This window comes from Ursus arctos, unplaced genomic scaffold (genome assembly GCF_023065955.2).
Source record: "Ursus arctos isolate Adak ecotype North America unplaced genomic scaffold, UrsArc2.0 scaffold_12, whole genome shotgun sequence".
In the NCBI taxonomy this organism is placed as follows: Eukaryota; Metazoa; Chordata; class Mammalia; order Carnivora; family Ursidae; genus Ursus; species Ursus arctos.
Window position 1 is genome coordinate 72256123 of NW_026622786.1, and position 21124 is coordinate 72277246.

The 21124-nt window shown below is 49.4% G+C and overlaps 1 protein-coding gene across 1 annotated transcript in view; it reads right to left on the reverse strand.

Annotated features, from left to right (window-relative positions):
- The window catches only part of RIMKLA (ribosomal modification protein rimK like family member A), a 35211-nt gene that overhangs the window by 11026 nt on the left and 3061 nt on the right, over positions 1-21124 (reverse strand). Inside the window, exons 2-3 of the mRNA XM_026498353.4 lie at positions 8773-9003; positions 4704-4790 (exon numbers count right to left, since the gene is read on the reverse strand). Of these exons, the coding sequence (XP_026354138.2) occupies positions 4704-4790; positions 8773-9003 (318 nt within the window). The remainder of the gene's footprint in view (positions 1-4703; positions 4791-8772; positions 9004-21124) is intronic.

The window sequence follows — 21124 nt, forward strand, 5'->3', positions numbered from 1 at the left end:
GAAGTAACCTCCAACTCGTTGCCATCACTGGACATCAGGCACCAGGAGATCTGGCATCTGACTGCAGATGGCTGGGATTCAAGTATAGGCACTGGGGGTTCCCTGGACATTAGGTAGGATTTTCAGCAGAGATGGGGGCTAGATACAGGGCCTTGGTGCCTTGCAGGTGGCAGGTTCTAATACGGGGCCTAGTCTGCAGTTACTGAAGGAGCTACAGTCTTTAGGCACAGAGGAAAAGGGGGGAGGGGGTGGGAAAGAGGACCAAGATTAATCATACTCTGTGCCAAACACACTTCTTTTATGAGTTCATTTACACTTCCTACTAGCCCGATGAAGCCATTAGGACAGGATAGTTATTTTTGTTTTACAGGAGAGGGAAATAAAGGTCTATAAGATTAGTAACTTTCTCAAGGGCACAGCCCGTACCATTCCAATGCCTTCTTTAGATTTATTTCCATATACTAGAGTCTAAATGCCGCTACAATTCGTTTACTCTCAATCCATTTTTCCCTAAGATACTACGTGTTACACTAGCAATGAACAACTGAAAATGAAATTAAGAACACAATCTCATTTACCAGAGTATCAAAAGGAACAAAAAAATTAGGAATAAATTTAACCAAAGAAGTATAAGACTTATCACTGAAAACTACAAAACATTTTTCAGAGAAATTAAAGAGCTAAACAAATGGAAAGACACCCCTGTTCAGGGGCCAGAGGACGTAATACTGTCAAGATAGCAACACCCCCCAACTGCTCTATGGAGTCAACACAGTCCCCACCAAAGTCCAACTTCCTTTTTTGCAGAAGTTGACAAGCTGATCCTAAAATTCATGTGGAAAGGAAGGATCCCAAATATTCAACACAATCTAGAAGAAAAGAAGAAAGGACAAAGTTGGAGCCCAACTTCCCAATGACAAAACTTACTGCAGTAAGTCACTGTAAGTTACTGTAGTAATGAGCTTGCAACAGTAACTTACTTCATTATTACAGTAATGAAGAGGGTGTGGCCTGCCCTACGGTGACAGACGTCCGGATCAACAGAACAGAACTGAGAGCCCGGAGCAAACCCTCACACGGATCGTCAGGTGCTTTATGACAAGACTTACAAAAGCATCCCACGGAGGGAAGAATCGTCTTCAACAAATACTACCGGGAACACTGGATATCCACGTGCGAAAGAAGGAAGTTGGGCTCCTTCATCACACCATATTCAAAAATCAGCTCAAAATGGATCAAAGACCCAAAGGTAGGAGCTAAAACTATAAACACGTTTACAGGGAAACACAAGTGTGAATCTGTGTGACCTTGGATTAGGTAGCCACAAAATGACCTCTAAAAGCACAAGCCACCAAAGGAAAAAACAGATGAACTGAAGTCCATCGGCATCAAAACCTTCTGTACGTCCAAGGACACTATCAAGAAAGTAAAAAGACGGCCTACACGGTGGGGAAAAAACATGTTCAAATTATGTTCGTATGTTGTGAACTCTTAAAAACTCGGCAATAAAAAGGGGCATCCAACTCTTCCTGGCTTTGGCTCAGATCGTGATCTCAGGGTTTTGGGACCGAGCTCAGGGTTCTGCACTCAGCGTGGAGCCTGCTTAGGATTCTCTCTCCCTCCGCCCCTCCCCCACCAAAATAAATACATAAACCTTTAAAAAGAAAAAAAAAACCTCAGTAATAAAAACACCAATCACCCAAATGAAAAGTGGGCAAAGGATTTGAATAGACAGCTGTCCAAAGATCTACAAATGCCCAATACGCACATGAAAAGACGCTCAACATCACTCATCGTCAGGGAGACAGCGAAACCACGACAAGATGCCTCCTTACACCCACGGGGATGGTGGTAACAGAAACAAATCTCATATTCGCAAGTTGCTACAAGTTCTCGTCATAAGAAAAAAACTCTGTACGGTGATGGATGTTACCTAGACTTACTGTGCCGAGCAGCTTGCAACGTATACAAATGTCGAATCCTTATGCTGTGTATCAATTAGACCGCAAAAAATATTTTAAAAATTCATTTAAAAATAAATAAGTAAAGTGGGCCTCTACATTACTGATGCTTGGGAAACATGTATTTTGGCTTGTGGCTTGCTTTTATGGTGGAAGTCTGGTGACTATTAGCCTAGTTTGTCAAGGCAAAGGGGACATTCATATATGTATATTCTAAGAGTTAGGCCTGCCCACTTTTCAGGCTACAAACGTTCAAATTAATACATACAATCAAAAAGTTTTACTTAGTGCTCAAAAAAAAAAATTTAATCCTAAATGAGTGAATGAATAAAACAAGATCAGGGAGGAGGAGGAGAAATCAGAATCCTCGCGCACTGCTGGAGGGCCTGTAAAAGGACATAACCGTTGTGGAAAACAGTTTGGCAGTTCCTCTGAAGTTAAACATAGAGTTACCATCTGACTCCGCAATTCCAGGCTTAGGTAGATACCCAAGAGAAATGAAAACGTATGTCCACGTAGAAACCTGTACACACATGTCCACAGCAGCATTAGTCCCAACAGCCACAACGTGGAAACAACTCAGATGCCCATCGGCTGGTGAGCAGATAAACAAAACGTGGGCTCCGCACACAACGGACTATTACTGAGGGATCAGAAGCACTGAAGTACGGATCCACAGGGATGGCCCGTGAGAACACCCTGCTAAGTCAAAGGAGTCAGACACAAAAGGTCACCTAGGGGATGACTCCATTGATATGAAATGGCCAAAAGAGGCAAATCCATAGAAATAGAAAGTAGATTAGCAGTTGCCAGAGTCTAGAGGAGACAGTTGTGATTGACCCCTAATAGGTACAGGGTTTCTTTTCGGGATGGAAATGTGCTGAAATTAGGTAACAGCTATGGTTGTATACAGTAGTAAATATACTAAAATCCACTAAATTGTACACTTAAAAATGGTGAACTGTTTATGTGAATTACATCTCAATTTTTAAATTTTTTTATTTTTATATTTTTAGAGAGAGAGCATGCAAGCAGGAGTGGGGGGAGTGGAGAGGGAGAGAGAGACTCCTAAGCAGGCTGCACGCTCAGCACGGAGCCCGACCTAGGGCTTGATCTCACGACCCTGAGAACGTGACCTGAGCTGAAATTGAGTCAGATGCTTAACCAACTTAGCCACGCAGGCGCCCCTACATCTCAATTTTTAAAACGTTTGAAAATACCAAATATTTTATTTAATTTCCATTTATTGTCTGTCTTACCTTCCTACAATGTGAGCTCCTTGAGGACAGGAGTTTTCCTCTTGTTCCTTTCTGTATCCCCAGAGCCTACAACAGTGCCTGGCACTCAGTAAATATTAGTTGAATTCTCAATTATATATATTTTAGCACAGTAAAAAAAAAATTAGATGCTGAACTTTAGCACCGTAGCGTATCTATCTGAACAGCATTAAGGGCCCCAGCCTGCCCCCCAAACTCATTCCTCCTTCTCAACAGGACCCCTTGGCTCCCAGGTTGCTTTGCTCACACCTGCTTCCGTATGTTTGCTTACTCACTTCCTCCAGTTTGAATTCCACACTCCAACTTCAGTCTCCTTGTCCTCCAGGGAGGCCTTCCCTGCCCTGTGGCCAAGCCGGCCCCCTCTGTCAGGTGCGAACAGGCTGGACGAGCCTGCCATGGAGGTTGTCACCCTGCGACTCAAGCATCTCTGCTCCCTGCACATTGCAGCGCCTGGAGAGCAGTGACCGAGGCTAGCTCAGCTCACTGCCCAGTCCCTACAGCACAGGACCTGCTCAGCGCATGTCTGTTTTGGGGGCCTCCCCTCACTGCAGATGCCCTGAGCGTGGAAGTGTCACCCCTGGGTCCCGTCAGGGGTACCCGCCCCCACGCTGCAGGAGAACTTCCTGCAGCATGCGTGCTCCGCTCCGTTACCCGTCCCCACTCCACACCGAGAGCTGCAGCAGGTCCCTGGGACAGAGGGGCCGGGGCCGGGTTCCCACCCCTGAGCAGCTCCCAGCCAGCCGGGGGGAGAGGGACATCCACTTGGGTAACTGTCATAAAGGGTAGAGCTGTGCTAGAGGCGTGGACAAAGCGCCACGGAGACACAAAGGAAGAGCTGGCAGAGAGGGAGGGGGACCAGGGATGTGGAGGGGAAAGAAACAACAGTGGAGGCAGAGGCCAGCTGGCCTCTACGGGTGAACAGAGGTTCACTAGAGGCCAGAGGAAGATGGCGTTGCTAGCAAAGGGAAGAGGACAGCAGTTTTAAAGAAAAGAAAGTACGTGGTCTAGCTAGCAAAGGAGAAGCAGTCTGCAGCGGCCTATGGAGGGTGCACGTGGCCGGAGAAGGCTGCGAAGGAAGGGTGAAGCTTCAGGGCCTTCGGTGCTACAGCGAGGAATCCAGACTTTGTCTAAGAGGCAACGAGGCCCTTGGAAGTGCTTGTTATTGAGGGAGTGACAAGAAGAGATGTTTCAGAGAGATGACGCCCTAAGAAGAGAGGACGCGCTGGCACTGGGGTTAGGGAGACCAGTCAGAGTCGAGTCAGGAGTCTGCTGCCGAGTCCAGGGAGTGAACGAGAAGGGTCTGCTGCAGCAAGGACAGTGGGGACAGCGAGGAGGGGACAGAGGCACGGACGGCACCACGGGCCCTGCGAGGGGGCGCTCCACCTCTCTGAGCAGCGCTCGGCCGTGCCTGATGAGGCCGGCAGGGGTGCGGCCCTCACACAAGCCAAGGAGAAGCAGCACTGACCCCGGTGTCCCCGTGTGCTCTTCACCACGACCGGGTAGCCCAGGGGCTCAGCCTCATCAATCATCTTGGAAAAGTCTTCGTGCCCACCTGCGAAGAGAAGGTGAAGTCAGTGAAGGTCAGGCTGATGCTCGGGAGTGGTCACCCAGCACGGCCCCTCTGGGCAAATTCCTTCAAGGCCTCCTGTTCCTCTGATTAAAGCAATTCAAACCCATTCCACCCAGACGTGAACTTCCGTGGGAGTAGAGAGATAAGGAAACCAACACTGACCAAGAACGTGAACGTGGCAAGGGCCCCACGCGCTCTAGCTCATGCAACCCTCCTAACGGCCCCGCAGGGGGCAGGAGTTCTGTCCGGTGAAATGGCCGGCGTTCAGCAAAGCGTGAACGATGAAAACAAAACCATGACGAGGCCGTGTCCACGATCGGCGCATCTGCACAAAGAGCGCACTTTATCAGAAGGGGACTCCTGGGGCGCCTGGTGGCTCAGGCAGCTAAGCGTCTCAGGCTGAGATCTCAGGGGTCCTGACAGCTCGGGCTCCGCACTCAGCGCTCAGCGGCCAGTCTGCTTGAGCTTCTCCCCCTCCGGCCCTCCCCCTACTCCCTCTCTCTCTCAAATACATAAATCCTTAAAACAACAGAACGAAGAGAACTCCCGCAGCCAGTCTCCCCTTTGCCGTCCCGCCCGCAGCTCCCTTGCACCGCACTCAATAAACTCCTATCTGCTCTGTTGTGCCCGGGGGGTCCTTCCACAGCCCGGGCCCCCGGCCCCGTCTGATTCAGATGCCCCACATTCGGTGGGCCAGGACTCTCCCCGGATTCTCTGAGATCCCTCAGGGGAGAGACTCCAGTACTCCTTGGGGTACCGATGACCTCCGGGGGAGGTTACTCCTCGGTGAGGATCCGAAGCCCCAGGGGGAACCCGCCAGACTGCCCTTGCCCGAAAGGGTGAGGGATTTCCCCTCCTGCCCTTCGGACGGATCCTTCCCTCCATCTCCTCTCTCTTTTAGGCCCTTCGGCGGGCTAACCTCAGTCTTCCTCAGACAGCTGAAGGTCTCTGGCCAGGGCAGCTCCCCATGTGGTCTGAAGGTCTGAGGGTGAACAGGTCAGACTGCCCAGGGCCTGTGAGGACAAAGGACCCTTTTCCTCTCCTCTCCCACTCCGTCCCCATGAGGCCTCCAACCCGAGGCACGTCTGGCAGTGGAAGCTCGTCCAGAGTGAATCCACACATGCTAGAGACTCGGCTGGGACCCTTTCCTGATGCTGACTCTCCGCCACCTTGCTTCTTGCAGGCCCCCACTTTTCTTCTTTGTTCCCTCGCATCCGGCTGCCATCTTGATCTCAGACAAAAAGCGTTTGTTCCTACGTGTCTGCGTAAACCCAACAATTACATATACAAATGATGATTCAACAAGGATCCCAGCACCTACCACTGGAGGATCCCCTCCCCCTAAATCCCACGGACCTGGCCACCAAGGAATTTCACTCAAATCTCCGACCTGCATGTTGACATAATACCATGCTCTGGTCTGTAACCGCACAGAACCCCGGATGGACGACCAGTGTAGGCAGGGACAGCCTGCCCCCCTCTCCAGCGTGAAGAAGCTACTGAAGACGAGACCTTCGCCCAAATGCCGGAGATTTTGTTGGGGGGGCTGTCGATCTGTTGGGGGGAACGCAGAGGCTGCTTTCAGGCAACAGGCTTGAGCAACGGAAGGGCCCATAGTGACCCTCTGGCCGAACACTAACAAACTCGTTAGGTGACCCCAAAATATCCATAAGCCCTAGCTGACCAATGGGCTACTTACAACCGGGCACAGGAATGAAAAAAGAAAAACTCCGAATGTTCCCACACCCCCTCACGCTCCCCCTTAACCACAGCCCCCCACCACTGCCTCCTGGCACACAGTCTCTCCTCTGCTGTCCTGCCCACTGATCCCTTGCAGTGTATTTAATAAACTTCTATCTCCTTAAACAAAAGGGAACTCCCAACTTCCTGACATCCACTGACATATTTAACTCCTCTCTAGCTAACCTCTTCTCCTTCCCTATAGAACAGTGAAAGAGGGGTCCTTCTTATCCAAGGCCATCCCCGCACCTGTGCTTTAGAACCCTTTCCCTCTCACCTCCTCAGGGATCTTGCACCATTAAGTGTGCTCTTTCTGATGGGTCTTCAACCTTCCAGTTCCCAGTTCCATCGCCATTTAATTTTTTTAAAAGATTTATTTATGAGAGAGAGCACGAGCGGGAGAGGCAGAGGGAGAGGTAGAGACAGTCTCAAGAGTTTCCGCACTGAGCGCAGAGCCCGACGTAGGGCTCGATCTCACAACCCGGAGATCATGACCTGAGCCAAAACCAAGAGTCGGATGCTTAACCGACTGGGCCACCTGGGCGCCCCTCCATCGCCAGTTTAAACATGCTGGGCTCTCTCCCATCTTCAACAAACAAGGTCATATCTACAAGCTTGTATCTCTACCATCACGCTACTCAAACAGGTTTGCATTTTCTCACTTCTCATTCATTCATTCCCTCGCCCTTGACAGTGTGGCTTTTCTCCCCACTGAAGCTGTATTCATCAAGTCCCTGTTGCTAAACCCAACACACATCTCAGCGCTTGTGTTACTTGTCCTTTCAGAACCAGACAGCACTTTTAATCATACCATCCTCCCTGGAATGTTCTTTCCATTGGCATCTGCCATCTCTCCTTTCCCTTCTCACCTCTCCGGCTGCTCCTGCTTGGTCTCCTGTACACATTCTTCTTCCTTGGCCCACGCTCTGAAGGGTTCCCTCTTGAACCCTCTCACTGAATTTTACTTTTTATTGTGGTAAAACAGACATCGAAGTTACCACTTGAGGCGTATAGTTCAGCCCTGTCTTCATTCTATATATTCTCCCCGAGCGATCTCATCCATTCTTGTGACTTCCAGTTAACGTAACAACGGTTTCCAAATCCGCTTCCCTAGACTTCCCCAGCTCCCTCGGGAGCTCCAGATCCACTTATCTGCCGCCTACAGAACACTCTTACTTGCTTATACCACAGACGCCTCAGAAGGAATGGGCCCCGAACTGAAATCATCTCTGCCCGATGACCCTCGCCCTCTACCCACCAACCTGCGTCTCCTCTCCCGTGTTTCCAGCCTCAGTGAATGTTTGCTTTCCCACCTGGCTGCCCACACCAGAACCCGCATGTTGATATATTCCGTCCACAGCCCTCATATCCAGCCAATCGTCACGTCCTGTTGCTGCGATCTCCTTCGTAATTCCTGGATCTGTTCGCTTATCTTCATTCCTACTACGGCCCCTTCGTTTAGACCGTCACTGGGTAGTTTAAAAAGCCTACCGCCACACACCTTGTCTCTACTCTGCCCGTCTGATTCCTTCTTGGTCGTGCAGCCGACGTGATATTCTGCACGCCGGTCAGGCCACCCCCTTGCGTGAGGCCCTGTCAGCCTCCGGATTCACACTCGTCTACTCCCCGTACTGCATAAGCTACTCTTACATCTCGACTCCGTCTCCCAAATACCTGCAAACTACTCAAAATACCACCCATCCGTCAGGTCTCACTTGACTCCAGGTCGATCGACATTCTGCTCTCTGCCTGGGTTACTGCCCTGTCCCCGCTGCTTCCGCTGGATGACTTCGGCTGAGCTGAGCTATCCTCTCTTTCAGGAAACCTCCCTCGATGTCTCCTGAGTGCACGTGGAGCCGTCCGTGTGTCCGATACCACCACGCGCTAACTATCGTGACGCTCAGCACGCTGCCCTGACGCTGCCTGTTCACTTGCTGCCTCCACCTCTGACGAACCGGGAGCGCCTTCGGGGCAGGACGCTCTCGCTTACTGCTCTAGCCCAGGACCCAGGATGGCAGCGGTGCACAGTGCGGACCGCACACACACGGCATCAGTGAGTTACCGATGGAGGGAGCGTCCGCGTTAAAGACTCGAGAGATGCCGAATCACCTAAGATGGACAAGTTCCCAGTGAGAACCAACCAGACACTAGAGCGCTTTGGGGGGAGACAAGAGAGAGAGGCAGGCGGTTTGGAAAGGTCCGGGCCAATCCCAAGGACACTCACCGTAGGAGAAGGTGTCTGGCATGGGAACCCCATGTCCAGCCAGCTCCTGGAAAGTCCAGAACTTGTTGACGCAGTTTAAAATGCTCTGGGGGCGGTTGACGAGGCGGCAGCCCAGCTTCTCCAGGTGGCGCAGGACCGTGATGTCGCTGTCCGACTGCACGGAGGGGGTGGGCACCCGCACGAGCACCACATCTGGGAAGGTGGTGAGTGCCTTCTGGTTCAGCTGAAGGCCTGCAATTGAAGGACAAGAGTGAGCTCTGTGCTGGCCCCAGTCTAGTCCCACCAGAAGAACTGGCTCCAGCCGACTCCTCAAGACTGAACCCAGCAGAAGACAGCCTTGAAAATGGCACCGGAAATCCTGTAGTAACGAGAAAGCCAGTCAATGCCACACTCCACACAAATGGGCAGAGCACGATTATGAGGAAACACAAAAGAATGGACAGAGGAAAAACAAGAAAAGCAGTATATCGAGAATAATCCAAGTTAGAAAGAATCCACAGGGGATAGATAATACAGCCCCGTACCTTCCTTCCCTGTAGCCCTCGTATTACTCAAAGTGTGGTGGGTGAGGAGGCTGGAGACGTCACGAAATGGAAGCAGTGCAGCCCACCTAAGGAACCCTTACTAGTCTCTCAGGACTTGACCTTTACAGGTCTGTCTGGAGGGGCGCCTGGCTGGCTCAGGCAGTAGAGCCTGCGACTCTTGATCTCGGGGTCGTGAGTACCAGCCCCACGTTAGGCACAGAGATTACTTAACAACAACAACAAAAAAGATAAAAGTTCGTCGGAAAATGATGTAACCACTTAAATGATTTTTATGAATATAATGAATGTAAAAATGCCAATGTTAAGTGGAAAAAAAAACAAGACGCAAAGTGATAAATATAAGTTAGAGAAGACTAGAAGGAAATATACCAACATTTTAACAGTGGGTAATGGGATGATGGGGGATTCCCTATTTTATACTTAACTGTGTTTTCCAAAATGTCTCCAAGTGCATATTGCCTTTATAATAACAAAAAAAATCTTAAAAAAAAATCAATCTACTAAAAATCAATTTGGTATCAAACAAATGTAGAGTGCAGCCAAAGACAACTGGTCCCTACGGCGAAAGGACCTATGCCTGTATCATACTGGTAAACTGGGAGTGTTAGCTTGAAGTGAAGACTTGGAGGACCCGGAGTTCAGCGTTCAGGTATCTGTAGGGCTTCCATGCAGAAGACTTCCTTGGTGTGTCTTCTCTGACCCCAAGAGATACAGCCATCCATGAGCATTGTTTGTCTCTCGGTTCGCTCCTCTATCTCCAGCCCCTAGAACAGTGCCTGGTGCACGACGGGCACCTGATGTTTGCTGAATTGTTCAGAAGCCACAGGGAGACAGATTTGGAACCATGGAGACCAGAAATGGGATGGGAAGGGCAATGAGAAGTGAGTTCAGGGAATTACGTGGTTGGTCTTATTAGGAAGCCTTAAAAGAGTCTTTAAAAGGCTCTAAAGAAAATCTTTCAAAAAATTTCAAAACCATCTTCTATATAGGCTTTAACCTCAGCGCCTTCCACTCTGTAAGCAATGTGCTACAACCAGATAATTCCGAGAACACCAAAGATGCTGATGAAAAAGTTACTATTGCTCCACTGGGGGGATGAATAATGTCAATACAAAAACGCGAGGAAACAAAGAAACCAAAACCCCGAAACTACTGTATGGATCTAAGTTGCAGTTTCCCCCCATTCCAGATGTTCCTTCTATTTAACAAAAGCGGGCAGGTGTAATCATTAAGATACACTGTTTTCAGTACTTCTGTGGACAGCACGAACCCGAGGAACTGGAGCATGATTCTCAGGGATGACTTATAAAGAGCATTCAGGATATCTTCACTTGGCCATCAGAAAACAGAATCATTTATACTGGCTTTTCTCCTTTGCCACTTACAGCCCCCGGGGAAAAGAATATAAAAGGAGAAAGAAAGCAAACCCTGTATTAGCATCCTCAAAAGGTAGGAAAAGAAAGAAAGAAAAGTATCCCAGTTGGTGAGAATGGTGAGTAAACACTCAGGGCAGAAGCAACAGCCCAGGACGACATCACGGGATACGGTAATATATGCAGATCTGCTCTGAGAACTCTCCAGAGCCATCCACACGCGGGGGGGGGGGGGGGGGGGGGGGGGCTGGCATCGCCAGGGCACACACACTCCACTGAGCAAGGGAGGGCAGCTTATGGAGGTTTGTACCACCTGATGAGAAAAATGGCTTTGCAACAGAAAAGTGACCTAGAGAAATGAGAAGCAGCAGAAACGTCTGGCTTTCAAATCCCAACATGAGGCCACAGACGAACAGTTAAACTTCTAAATGGGAAGAAAAGAATTCAGTCGTTTCTGGAGATACCAACCACAGGTGGACGGAGACAGCTCAGCCTCAAGCAGATTCACAGACACCTAGGAAATCTTACCAGAACTTCATCTCTCTTCTCCAAAGGTAAATCTTTGGGCCTGGCTCATTCCAACTGAAGCCTTCAATAAATGAAGAACGGAATGGGTTAAAGCGGAGCCGAAAAGGCTCTACACCTAGCAGTTAGACAGGTGTGGGCTCTGACCGGGCCGGCGTCCAGCTCCGGGCTGAGGGCCGGGACAGGCCAGGAGCACATCTGCACGACCAGCCCCTCCTCTGCCCTCGTTCACGGCTCCAGCATTCTTGCCGTGGGCATCTTCGCCTGCCCCGTTCATCCCTGTTCTCTTTGCCATCTACTCCTAGGGAAATCACCATTTCCAGAAGTAGGAGACAAGAGGCGCCACTCTTCTGTGGCTTCAGTGCGAACAGCCGATCCACATGGCCATGGCCGAGAACAACTTGGGTGCGAGGCTGGCTCTTGGCAAACCCGCTGCTGAGTTCTGAGACCTTGAACCACTTAGTAATGGCTCCCCTCTCCCCATTCACATCTGCTCTCAAGAAAGGACTGATGAACTTAATATAGGATGCAGCTTAAATGGGTCACCTTTCCCAGAGTCCTTAACATTTCCACTGCAATCTATGGGCCTCAAGCCAAGGGCATGAAGAGCCGACGCAGGACATCAGGGCGGGCAGGGCTCTGCTTGGCTGCGGGTGGATGGAGGGAAATGAGAGCTCGTGCCCTCAAATAACAAGGGATTTCATGTGACTAAGTGCCCAGTGCTCTTGGGCATCACCCTGACGTGGGGAACAGGGCAGGAGGAAGGGAGCAGAGTTGTTTCTGGAATATTATTTGGCGTCTCCCAGACTCCTACAATGGGCTCAAAATGTACTGTTTAGCCTCAAACCACCTTTTTTTTTTTTTTTAAATTAAATCACCCTGTCCCCAAACAGGTCAGTAAGATAGTGAAAAAGATCAGACCCCAAACTAATGAAGCCACCACAATATTTTTTCCATATTACTTCTCAAAACGTCTTCAATGTCCATGGTCCATTATATTCTGATGTCCTTTTGAACTGTTATTTATATTTGGAAATATTTTACTGCATTAAAAGCAAGCTAGAAAAATGGCACAACTTTTCCCAAAGAACTGGATCTGCTCTTTTCTAACTCATGTATCAGGTTAAACTAAGTTAATTCTACAAAACTAGACTTCTGCATTGTATGTACAACAGTGAAGAAACGTACTCTATAATACAAAGAAATACCTTTAGAAAGAAGCAAATCATTCTTGGAAAGTACAGCTGTAGGGACCCCTGGGAGGCTCAGTCGGTTAAGCGTCTGCCTTCAGCTCAGGTCATGATCCCAGGGTCCTGGAATCAAGCCCCGCATCGGGCTCCCTCCTCGGCAGGGAGTCAGCTTCTCCCTCTGCCTGCCGCTCCCCCTGCTTGTGCGCTCGCTCCCTCCCTCTCTCTCTCTCTGACAAATGAATCAATAAAATCTTTAAAAAAGAAAAACGAGAGCTCTAAAAATTAAAAACCATTCTCAACCCTTCACACCCATAGCGGGAAGCAGAGCCTATACAGAGATAGTCGGCGGTGTAGACGTTCAGATCTGAATCCAGTGAGCACTGCTATTCAGCATTTGTTGCTAAGACCTTTCACATATATTATCTCATTTAAAGGAAAAATTTCTTGGGGTGCCTGGCTGTCGGTGGAGCACGTGGCTCTTGATCTCAGGGTTGTGTGTTTGAGACCCACATTGGGTGTAGAGATTACTTTTTTAAAAAATCAGGAGCCCCCGGGTGGCAAAGTCAGTTAAGCATCCAACTCTTGGGTTTCGGCTCAGGTTGTGATCTCAGGGTTGGGAGGCTGAGCCCTGCGTCAGGCTCCGCGCTCAGCTCAGAGTCTGCTTAGAGTTTCTCTCTCCCTCTGCCCTTCCCCCCTCTGTTCTCTCTCTCTAAAATAAATAATTTTTAAATTAAATTAATAAATGAAACATTTCTTGTTATATGGATCCCTGCAATAGATCTGACTTCAAAAGTCTCCACGTTGACGAAGAACCGATGCGTCATGGGTCACGACCCTCCCGACCCAGGCACACATATGCACACACAACCCCGGCTTCAGAAGAAAAGGCTTCAAAAGTAAACTGGTTTCTAGTGTACTAAGAAAAAGCCTTCATGGACAAAGCAAGCAGCAGAAATAAGAAATTACAGGACACGATAGCATGGCGGCAAGTAAGGACCTCACTTCCAGCAGCTTTTAGAACCCCTCTATTTCCACAGGATCGTGTGACAGTGGCTGGCAGGGGAGCTCTGCAAGCTGTCAGAAAGGAATCAACAATATAAATAAAGTAAGTGGATAACCCATGGAGAGGTCTGCATTACCTTGTTGTGCTAGGAGGAAGATGTGCCGTTTGAAACACGATCTGGCTCTCGACTCAATGATGCTCCAGGTTTTCCCTGGTTTCTTTCTCCCCTGCACCCACCACTTTCTCCCCTACACCCACCACTTTCTCCCAAGGAAGTTATTTGGTCATAAGGAACTTATTTTTATTTTTAAGGAATACATGCTATCACCACTCCTCCTTCCTTTTAAAGTTCTTTGTTACAGTGCCCAAAGAAATCTTACCTCCTCATTAAAACCCACAGTCGTTATGTGGCCCCTTTTGTTCTCCACCAACTGCTGTTTTCAGGTCATTTAATTCACTTCACCCTTTACTGAACTGTTGGGATGAGTCAGACACACTATTAAGCAGGAACACCAGGCTGAACCAGGTAATCTCTGCCTACGAGGAGCTTAGTCTCCTTATGGACACACAGACACAACTTAAATATCCATTCAGCCCGTCACTCAACACATCCGTTCAGCAAATATTTATTAGCACCTACTCTGGGCCAAGTCCAGTGTCAGTTCGGGGATCCCCAGAAGCACTCCCCGAGACAGGTGCAGGAAGTTTACTATTAGGGTGGTAATTTCAGGAAACGCAGGTGGGGGAGTAGAGGAGGCAGTGTGGCAAATACAGGGGTGTTATCTAGTAAGGGACCCCCCAGCAACTGGGGCTTACTCATAACAATAAGAAATGGTTCAGTGCACATGCCTCAGTTATCCCACTCAAGGGGAGGGGGAGCTGGCAATCAGTAATTTTCGTACACCCACTCTGTCTTCGGTTGAAAGCTGCTCAGCGGTGTGGCAGTAATTTCCTGGCCCTTCTGGCTTGCCATGCATATGTGGGCCCCAGGGCCGTCAAATGGTAAGGGCAACAGGGACACAGCAGGGCATGACAGCTAAGGAACAGGCACCATCTTAAAGGCTGGGCGTGGGGGCGGAGGGGTGATCCCTGGACTTGAAGACCGCACGCAATTGTGATGAAGTCGTTGACACTCTGTGCAGAGCACCTGGGGGGGAGGCAGTCATCAGTCTGGTTTGGGCAGTGGGTGGGGAGAGGAGGCGACTGATTCTAACACAACATGAGAAGTGGTCTATCGGGCGTATGAATCCGGGTATGGTGATGGCAGAGGAGGAGGAAGCAGTTGGTGATAATCTCTGAGAGAGAATCAAGCAAAGTTTCAGAAAGGAGCTGTTGACTCATGGTGCCTCTGGGCTCAGAAGAAATGTGTAAAACGAGTCAATGCATAACGTCTACTTCTCCAAAAGAAATCCACGGTCAAGGCCCGGCATCTACAAAGCCCTGAGCTGAGGAATATCTCAGGGCCAATGTATTTACAAAGGCATGGCAAGAGGTTGGGCTGACTTGAGCTGAAAGCCAACTATGGTGAAATGGATAAAGCACTGGCCTCCGAGTCAGAGACTTGATTTAATTCCTTGTTGTCATTTAACAACTTGGCAAGACACATGTGTCTCCGGGTGTCAGCTTCCGCTTCTGTAAAACAGAAGAGTCCCAGAACTTGGAAACCGCCCCCTGACCCCCCCAACCCCCACCTTACCAACACGAGCTCCTTGCAACCATGAAAACAAAGCTCATCAAGCCCTTTACCCCTTTCGTGGATCAGTCACCCAAGACTCCAGCCTCTAAGGCCACCTCATTTCACTAGATGCTGAACCCCGCCTGGCTCTGACGTCTTTTCTGCTCCCATATTCCACTCCTTCTCCCCTTCGCAGTGTCCTCCAGGACTCAAGGGGCAGCAAATCCCCTATCCTGGGCCTTTCTTTTCCTGCATGCAGCTGACCCCCTGCTCTCCCCACTAACACTGCTTCCCCAAATCCCTTCCCAGCTGTTCTCTCTGCCTGGCCCCTTGCATTCCTGAGCTTGCCAGTGGGAGAGACGCTCCTTGCTCCTCACTGTGGCTTCCAGACCATCCTCCTCTCTCTCCCCTAATACTCCCAGCTTGACTCTCATCACGCTGTACCTCACTCCAGCCGTGCAGGTCATCCAGGGACCCCAGCCACCTACCTCTGTCCCTGGAGCTTTAGCTCCTGACTCACCGGCTCCCCGCGCTGTCACAGCTGGTGGTGATGTCAATCTCCCTGTGCAGAAATCTTCCAATGCCCAGGCCAGTTTTCTGGCCTCATCTCCTCCAAGGACGCTGTCCACCACCCCACCTCAGCCACCACTTTGGGTTACATTCTAGACTTGATGCACTCATCATAATTCCAGTCCCCAATCACTGTCTCCTATCTTTCCAGCTCACTCTCTCTAGTGCCCCAGCTCCAGCCAAACTTTGCCCTCACTCTGACCCCGGAACTACCATGCAAGGGTCCCCGTCTTTTCAAAGTCCCTCACTTCCCCTTTTAACCTATTTAAATTCCATAGTCAAACACCATAGCACACATCTGCAAACCTACGGTACATCCTCAACTCTTGTACCTGTTTCTTGCTTGGCTCAACCACGTCCCTGGTTAGACTGATCCAACTCTGCCTACTCCGTGTGCCTCCTGTGCAACGGAATGCGGAGAGAAGAATACACAGACCTGCTGACTGGTCTCAAGGGCATCCTTCCTGCTGCCTGGCAAGCACCCTATTTCCATGGTCCAGTCACTCTCCCTGACCCTAGACAACGATTTCACTTTCTCTTCTTGCTACTTCCTCCTTCCTTCTCCTTCTCCTTCTTCCTATTACAAGGACAGAAACTGAAGCAATCAGAAAGGGACTTCTCTACAAGCTCCCACAAGCACACCTGTCCACCTGCCGACACCTGGGTCATACAGGTTACCTTCTCTCTTATTGTAACAGCTCAAATGTCCTTGCTCCTAGCTCAGGCCAATTCCTTGAAATATGCAATAGATCCCAACCCCTCCCAGTCGCTTAAAGCACTGCTTCAGCAATTCACGGCCCCCCTCCTGCATCATCAATTTCTCTCCATTGGATCACTCATGCGAGCATACAACATGCTGTTACTTCTCTCTCTTCAAGAGAAGCTTCTCAAACCCATCTCCTGTTTGAGCATTGTCTAAGTCAACTCAGGCTGCTGTAACAAATACCACTGGGTGGCTCAAACAAGAGACATTTATTTCTCACAGTTCTAGGGACTGGAAGTCGGACAGGGTGCCAGCATGATTGGGTTCTGGTGAGCCCTGTGTCTGGCTTGCAGATAGCTGCCTTCTTGCTATAACCTCAGAAGGCAGACAGAGAGAGAAAAAAAACTGCGGGGAGAAACACAATTCAGTTCATAGCAGGCTATCAATCCATTTCTCACCTTCCCTTTATCACGAGACTCCCAAGACAGCGTGTATATTCGTTGGTTTCCATTGCTTCATGAGACTTCTCTTACAAGGGACACTAATGCTGAGTCCACGTTGCTAAATTCAACGGTCCATTCTCATCCCTCAACTGACCTGATCAGCCAGCAAAGACTGACACCATCTGATCACGTCTTCCTTCTTTAAATACCTTCTCCACCGGGCTTCCAACACACCCCTCGCTCCTGGGTTTCTTCATCCCGTATACTTGGGACTCTTCGCTGGCTGCTCCCCCTCTCCCCCAGCCACTAACTGAAGTGCCCCAGAGTTCAGTCCTTGATGTCTTCTCTTTTCTATCTGTAGTCACTCCCTTGCCAGGTGTATGGAGATGCTTTGACTTTTAATATCTTTAGGCCAGGGCTTTCTCCTGTATCCCAAACGATAGGAAATTGACTACTTGACATTTCCACTTGGATGTCTGATGGGCATCTTGGACTCAGTCCTGATCCTCAGCACCTGTCCAAACCTACTCCTCCACCCTTTCCAGTAAATGGCAAACTATTCTTCCAGCTGCTCAGGCCAGACACCTTGGAGTCCTCCTTGTCCAGTATCTCCTGAACACCCAGCCTCTGATTCGGTAGGCAAGTCCTGACAACTGTGTCCTCAAAATCTATCCAAAATCCAGTCACTCTGCACCTCCTCCCCTGAAATCATTCTAGTCCAATAATCATCTCTCACCTGAATTGTAGCAATGACCCCAGCGATCTCCCTGCTTCTGCCCTTGCTACTATCAGTCTGTTCTCAACACTGTGACCAAAATGACCCTGTGACCGTAAGGCAGATCACGTCACCCCTCCGCCCAAAACCCTTCCCAGCTCATCCAGAGTAAAGCACAAAGTCCTTCCATGACCGGGGTACCTGGGTAGCTCAGTCGGCTGTGTCCAACTCTTGACCTCAGCTCGGGTCTTGGTCTTGGGGTTGTGAGTTCAAGCCCTGTGTTGGGCTCCACACTAGGTGTGGAGCCTACTTAAAAAAAAAAAAATCCCTCCATGACCCACGAGGCCCTATACATTGGCTCTTCTCCCCCTACTGTCCACTTCTCTGACCTTCTCTCCTAATGCTTGCCCCTTGGTTCACTCTGCTCTGGCCAGATTGCTTTGCTGCTCCCCCTAGTCTACACTATTCTAATCCCAGATATCTATTTTTTTAAAGATTTTATTTATTTATTTGTTTGAGACAGAGAGAGGAGAGAGAGCACAAGTGGGTGGGGGGGGACAGAGGGAGAAGCAAGCTCCCCACTGAGCAAGGAGCCTGATGCAGGACTCGATCCCGGAATCATGACCTGAGCTGAAGGTAGCCACTTAACCCACTAAGCCACCCAGGTGCCCGTAATCCCAGGTATCTAAATGGCTTGCTTCCTCACCTCCTTCAGGTCTTTACTTGAGCACCATCTCCTAGGTGAGGACCACCGCAGCCACACTATCCAAAATTGCATCCCCTCCCCTACCTCCAGAAACATTCTATCCTCCCATTCCCCTTCCCTGCTTTTTCCTCCTTAGCCCTTTTCACCAACATATTACATATTTTACTTATCTTGTTTATATCCTCTCTCTCCCATCTAGACTGTAATTTCCTGGAGAGGCAGAGATTTCTGCCTGTTTTGTTCTGGTACCTAGAATGACACCTTACACAGCGGGTATCTGTCGACCAAATGAATGAATGAAATCTTAACAATAAGGATGGAGACTGTGTTCTTGCTCTTCTGCTGGGCAGGCAACAGCCATTGAAGGAGTAGGATGGTTGTGAAGATTAAGGCACATAAAAGATATGGAAGTATTAATAACAGAGTTACCGAAATAAAGAACCATTATTCCTGTTATTTTTTCAACGCAAAGTAACTTAAATTTATCACTCTCTCATGGGGGGTGAGTGGTCTTCTTGAGTTACTCTTTAACGGTGAAAGATCAAATAGAAATAGATTAAAACTTCAGATCATGCTGTAGGTTTGTTAAAATAATAAGGTGAAGTCTCAGCAAAGTGGGCAAGGTGGCGCACTTACCCACCGGAGAAGGGGGTGGAGTGAGGTGAGGCTAGCACTGACCTGCCTGCATGTCATTGGACTCCCTGCTTGTAAGGGGAGTGCCAAGGAGGAGGTGTGGACGGATGGAAGTGACACTGACCTCTCTGATGATAGCTCCACCCCTTCCACCAGGCAAGCCTAACAAATTTGGTGGAAGTGTTATGGTAGCAGCAAGAGGTGGTCCAGAAATCTCTAAGTAAGGCTTTGAGATCTACTAAAGATCCCAATCTACTGGTTCTAGAGCTTTCTCCAACACAGGTCATGAGGTATCCCTAAAATCTGTTAGAATCATAAACTACACATCCGCTCCATCCTCCGTCCCCGAGATTCACCCACGGATATAAACATGGACCCACAGAGTAAAGCAGATCCATTCCGTGCTCCCGTCAGCTTAGAAACAGCATATGATAGATGCTTCTATCTGCTCTCTGACTTTTCCACTAGTCCTATAGGGTGGCTTATTCAGATGACAGGGTGTCAGGCACAGGCCCTTGGCAGAGAACGAGGTCAAAGATCAACAACTTCTGTGCCCTAGGTTATCCTTGCCTACTAGCGCCTCCTTGCACGGCAACCGCAGTCCTTCCCTTCTCCATGAGGCCTCTGTTGTCTTCTGGAAGGCTGCCATACGATCTCTTCCTCCAATTCAGTTAGGATTCCCCCCACCCAAACTTTTAAATCTTACTCAGCTGATTACTGCAGAAAAACAAGAAAAGCTTTCCCAGACACCTTAATTTAAAGAACCTGACCTCGGGGCGCCTGGGTGGCCCAGCTGGTTGGGAATCTCTCGCTTGGTTTTAGCTCAAGTCAGGATCTCATGGGTCCTGGGATCGAACCCCTCACATCGGGCTCCGTGCTCAGCGGGGAATCTGCTTGAAAGGCTCTCTCCCTCTGCCCCTCCCCCACTCACAGTCACACACTCTCCCCTGTCCCAAAATAAGTAAATAAGTAAATAGATCTTAAATAAAAGTAAAAAAAATAATAAAGAACGTGACCTAGAAATCACCATATGGCCACCAAGGTTTTCAGCTCTGAAAGGAAGGCAAGGAATGCTGAATCATTCTGCTCCTAAGAGACCAACTATTACACACCCTCATTTCCAGGTCAGACGCATTTTTTCGGTCTTGCTGTCTATCCCTGAGTTTGTTTCCTGAGACACGAAATTATCATTGTAAAGGTCTGTGGGTGGTCAAAGAACTTAATTTGCCCCGTGACTCTGCCCTCCGAGAATGGCTCATCACAAAAACATTCACACAAGCATGATCTCCCAAACAGAACCTACCCACGGTAAAAGCCTCCTACGCTTCAAATTAGCCTCTCAGGCCCTTCACTCAATCATCCACACATTAACCGGAGGCCCACTGTGTACCAGGTATGAAGCATACCCCTGAGGGATCCCCAGTCGTTTGGGGGGGGGGAGGGAGAGAGAGGAGATGAACTTTAGAAACAGAAAAATTACAATAAAATATGATGGATGCTATTTTAAAAGGATGTACAATGCTACTTGGCAGCAGATGGGAGAGGGATCGCCCGAGGGAAGGGGAGGGAATTCAAGACAGACCTCAGACAGAGGAGTGACGGGAGCTGAGGAGGAGGAGGAATGCAGGTGTGCCCCGTGAGGGGGAGGGAGCTGCACTGGATGGGCACCTCGGGCCCAGGGAATTCAGCGTGAGGGGCCGGTGGAGTCAGGGCGGGCGATGCATGGCCGGGGTGGAGTGCAAGAGAGGAAACAAGTTTGCTGAGCCTGCAATTCCTGAGTACTGGTCCTAAGTGCCAGATACCCTCCTGAAGTTTGTAAGAGTGAGTTTGTCAAAGAACCTCGACATCTGCCTAGCACACAAGGGACACTATGCGTATTTTGCTTGGACTATTATGTGCATCCGGGTGACACAGTCCCCACCATCCCAGCCCGCGGCGGAGAATAATGAAGAAATATTTGTTGAATGAATGAAAAACTTGTGGCTTCTAAGAAGGAACGGAGCTAGACATGGCTCTCATCATGCTACGTCCCGCAGAGAGGTGAAGGGAAAGTGTTCCCTGCAGGATTGCTCCGGTCACCGGAAGGTCATTCCACTCTTCCCCCGTGGCCACTGCCACTCACCCCGTCCAAACCTATGCTGGGCCAGCGAGGTCACTCATCACGAAACCTCGCATTTGCATGGCGTCTTCAGCTTACTTGTATTACCTTGTTCCAATACCTGTAATCTTTAAATCCCGAACTTCTCATCGCTTGTATGAATCCTATTTCCA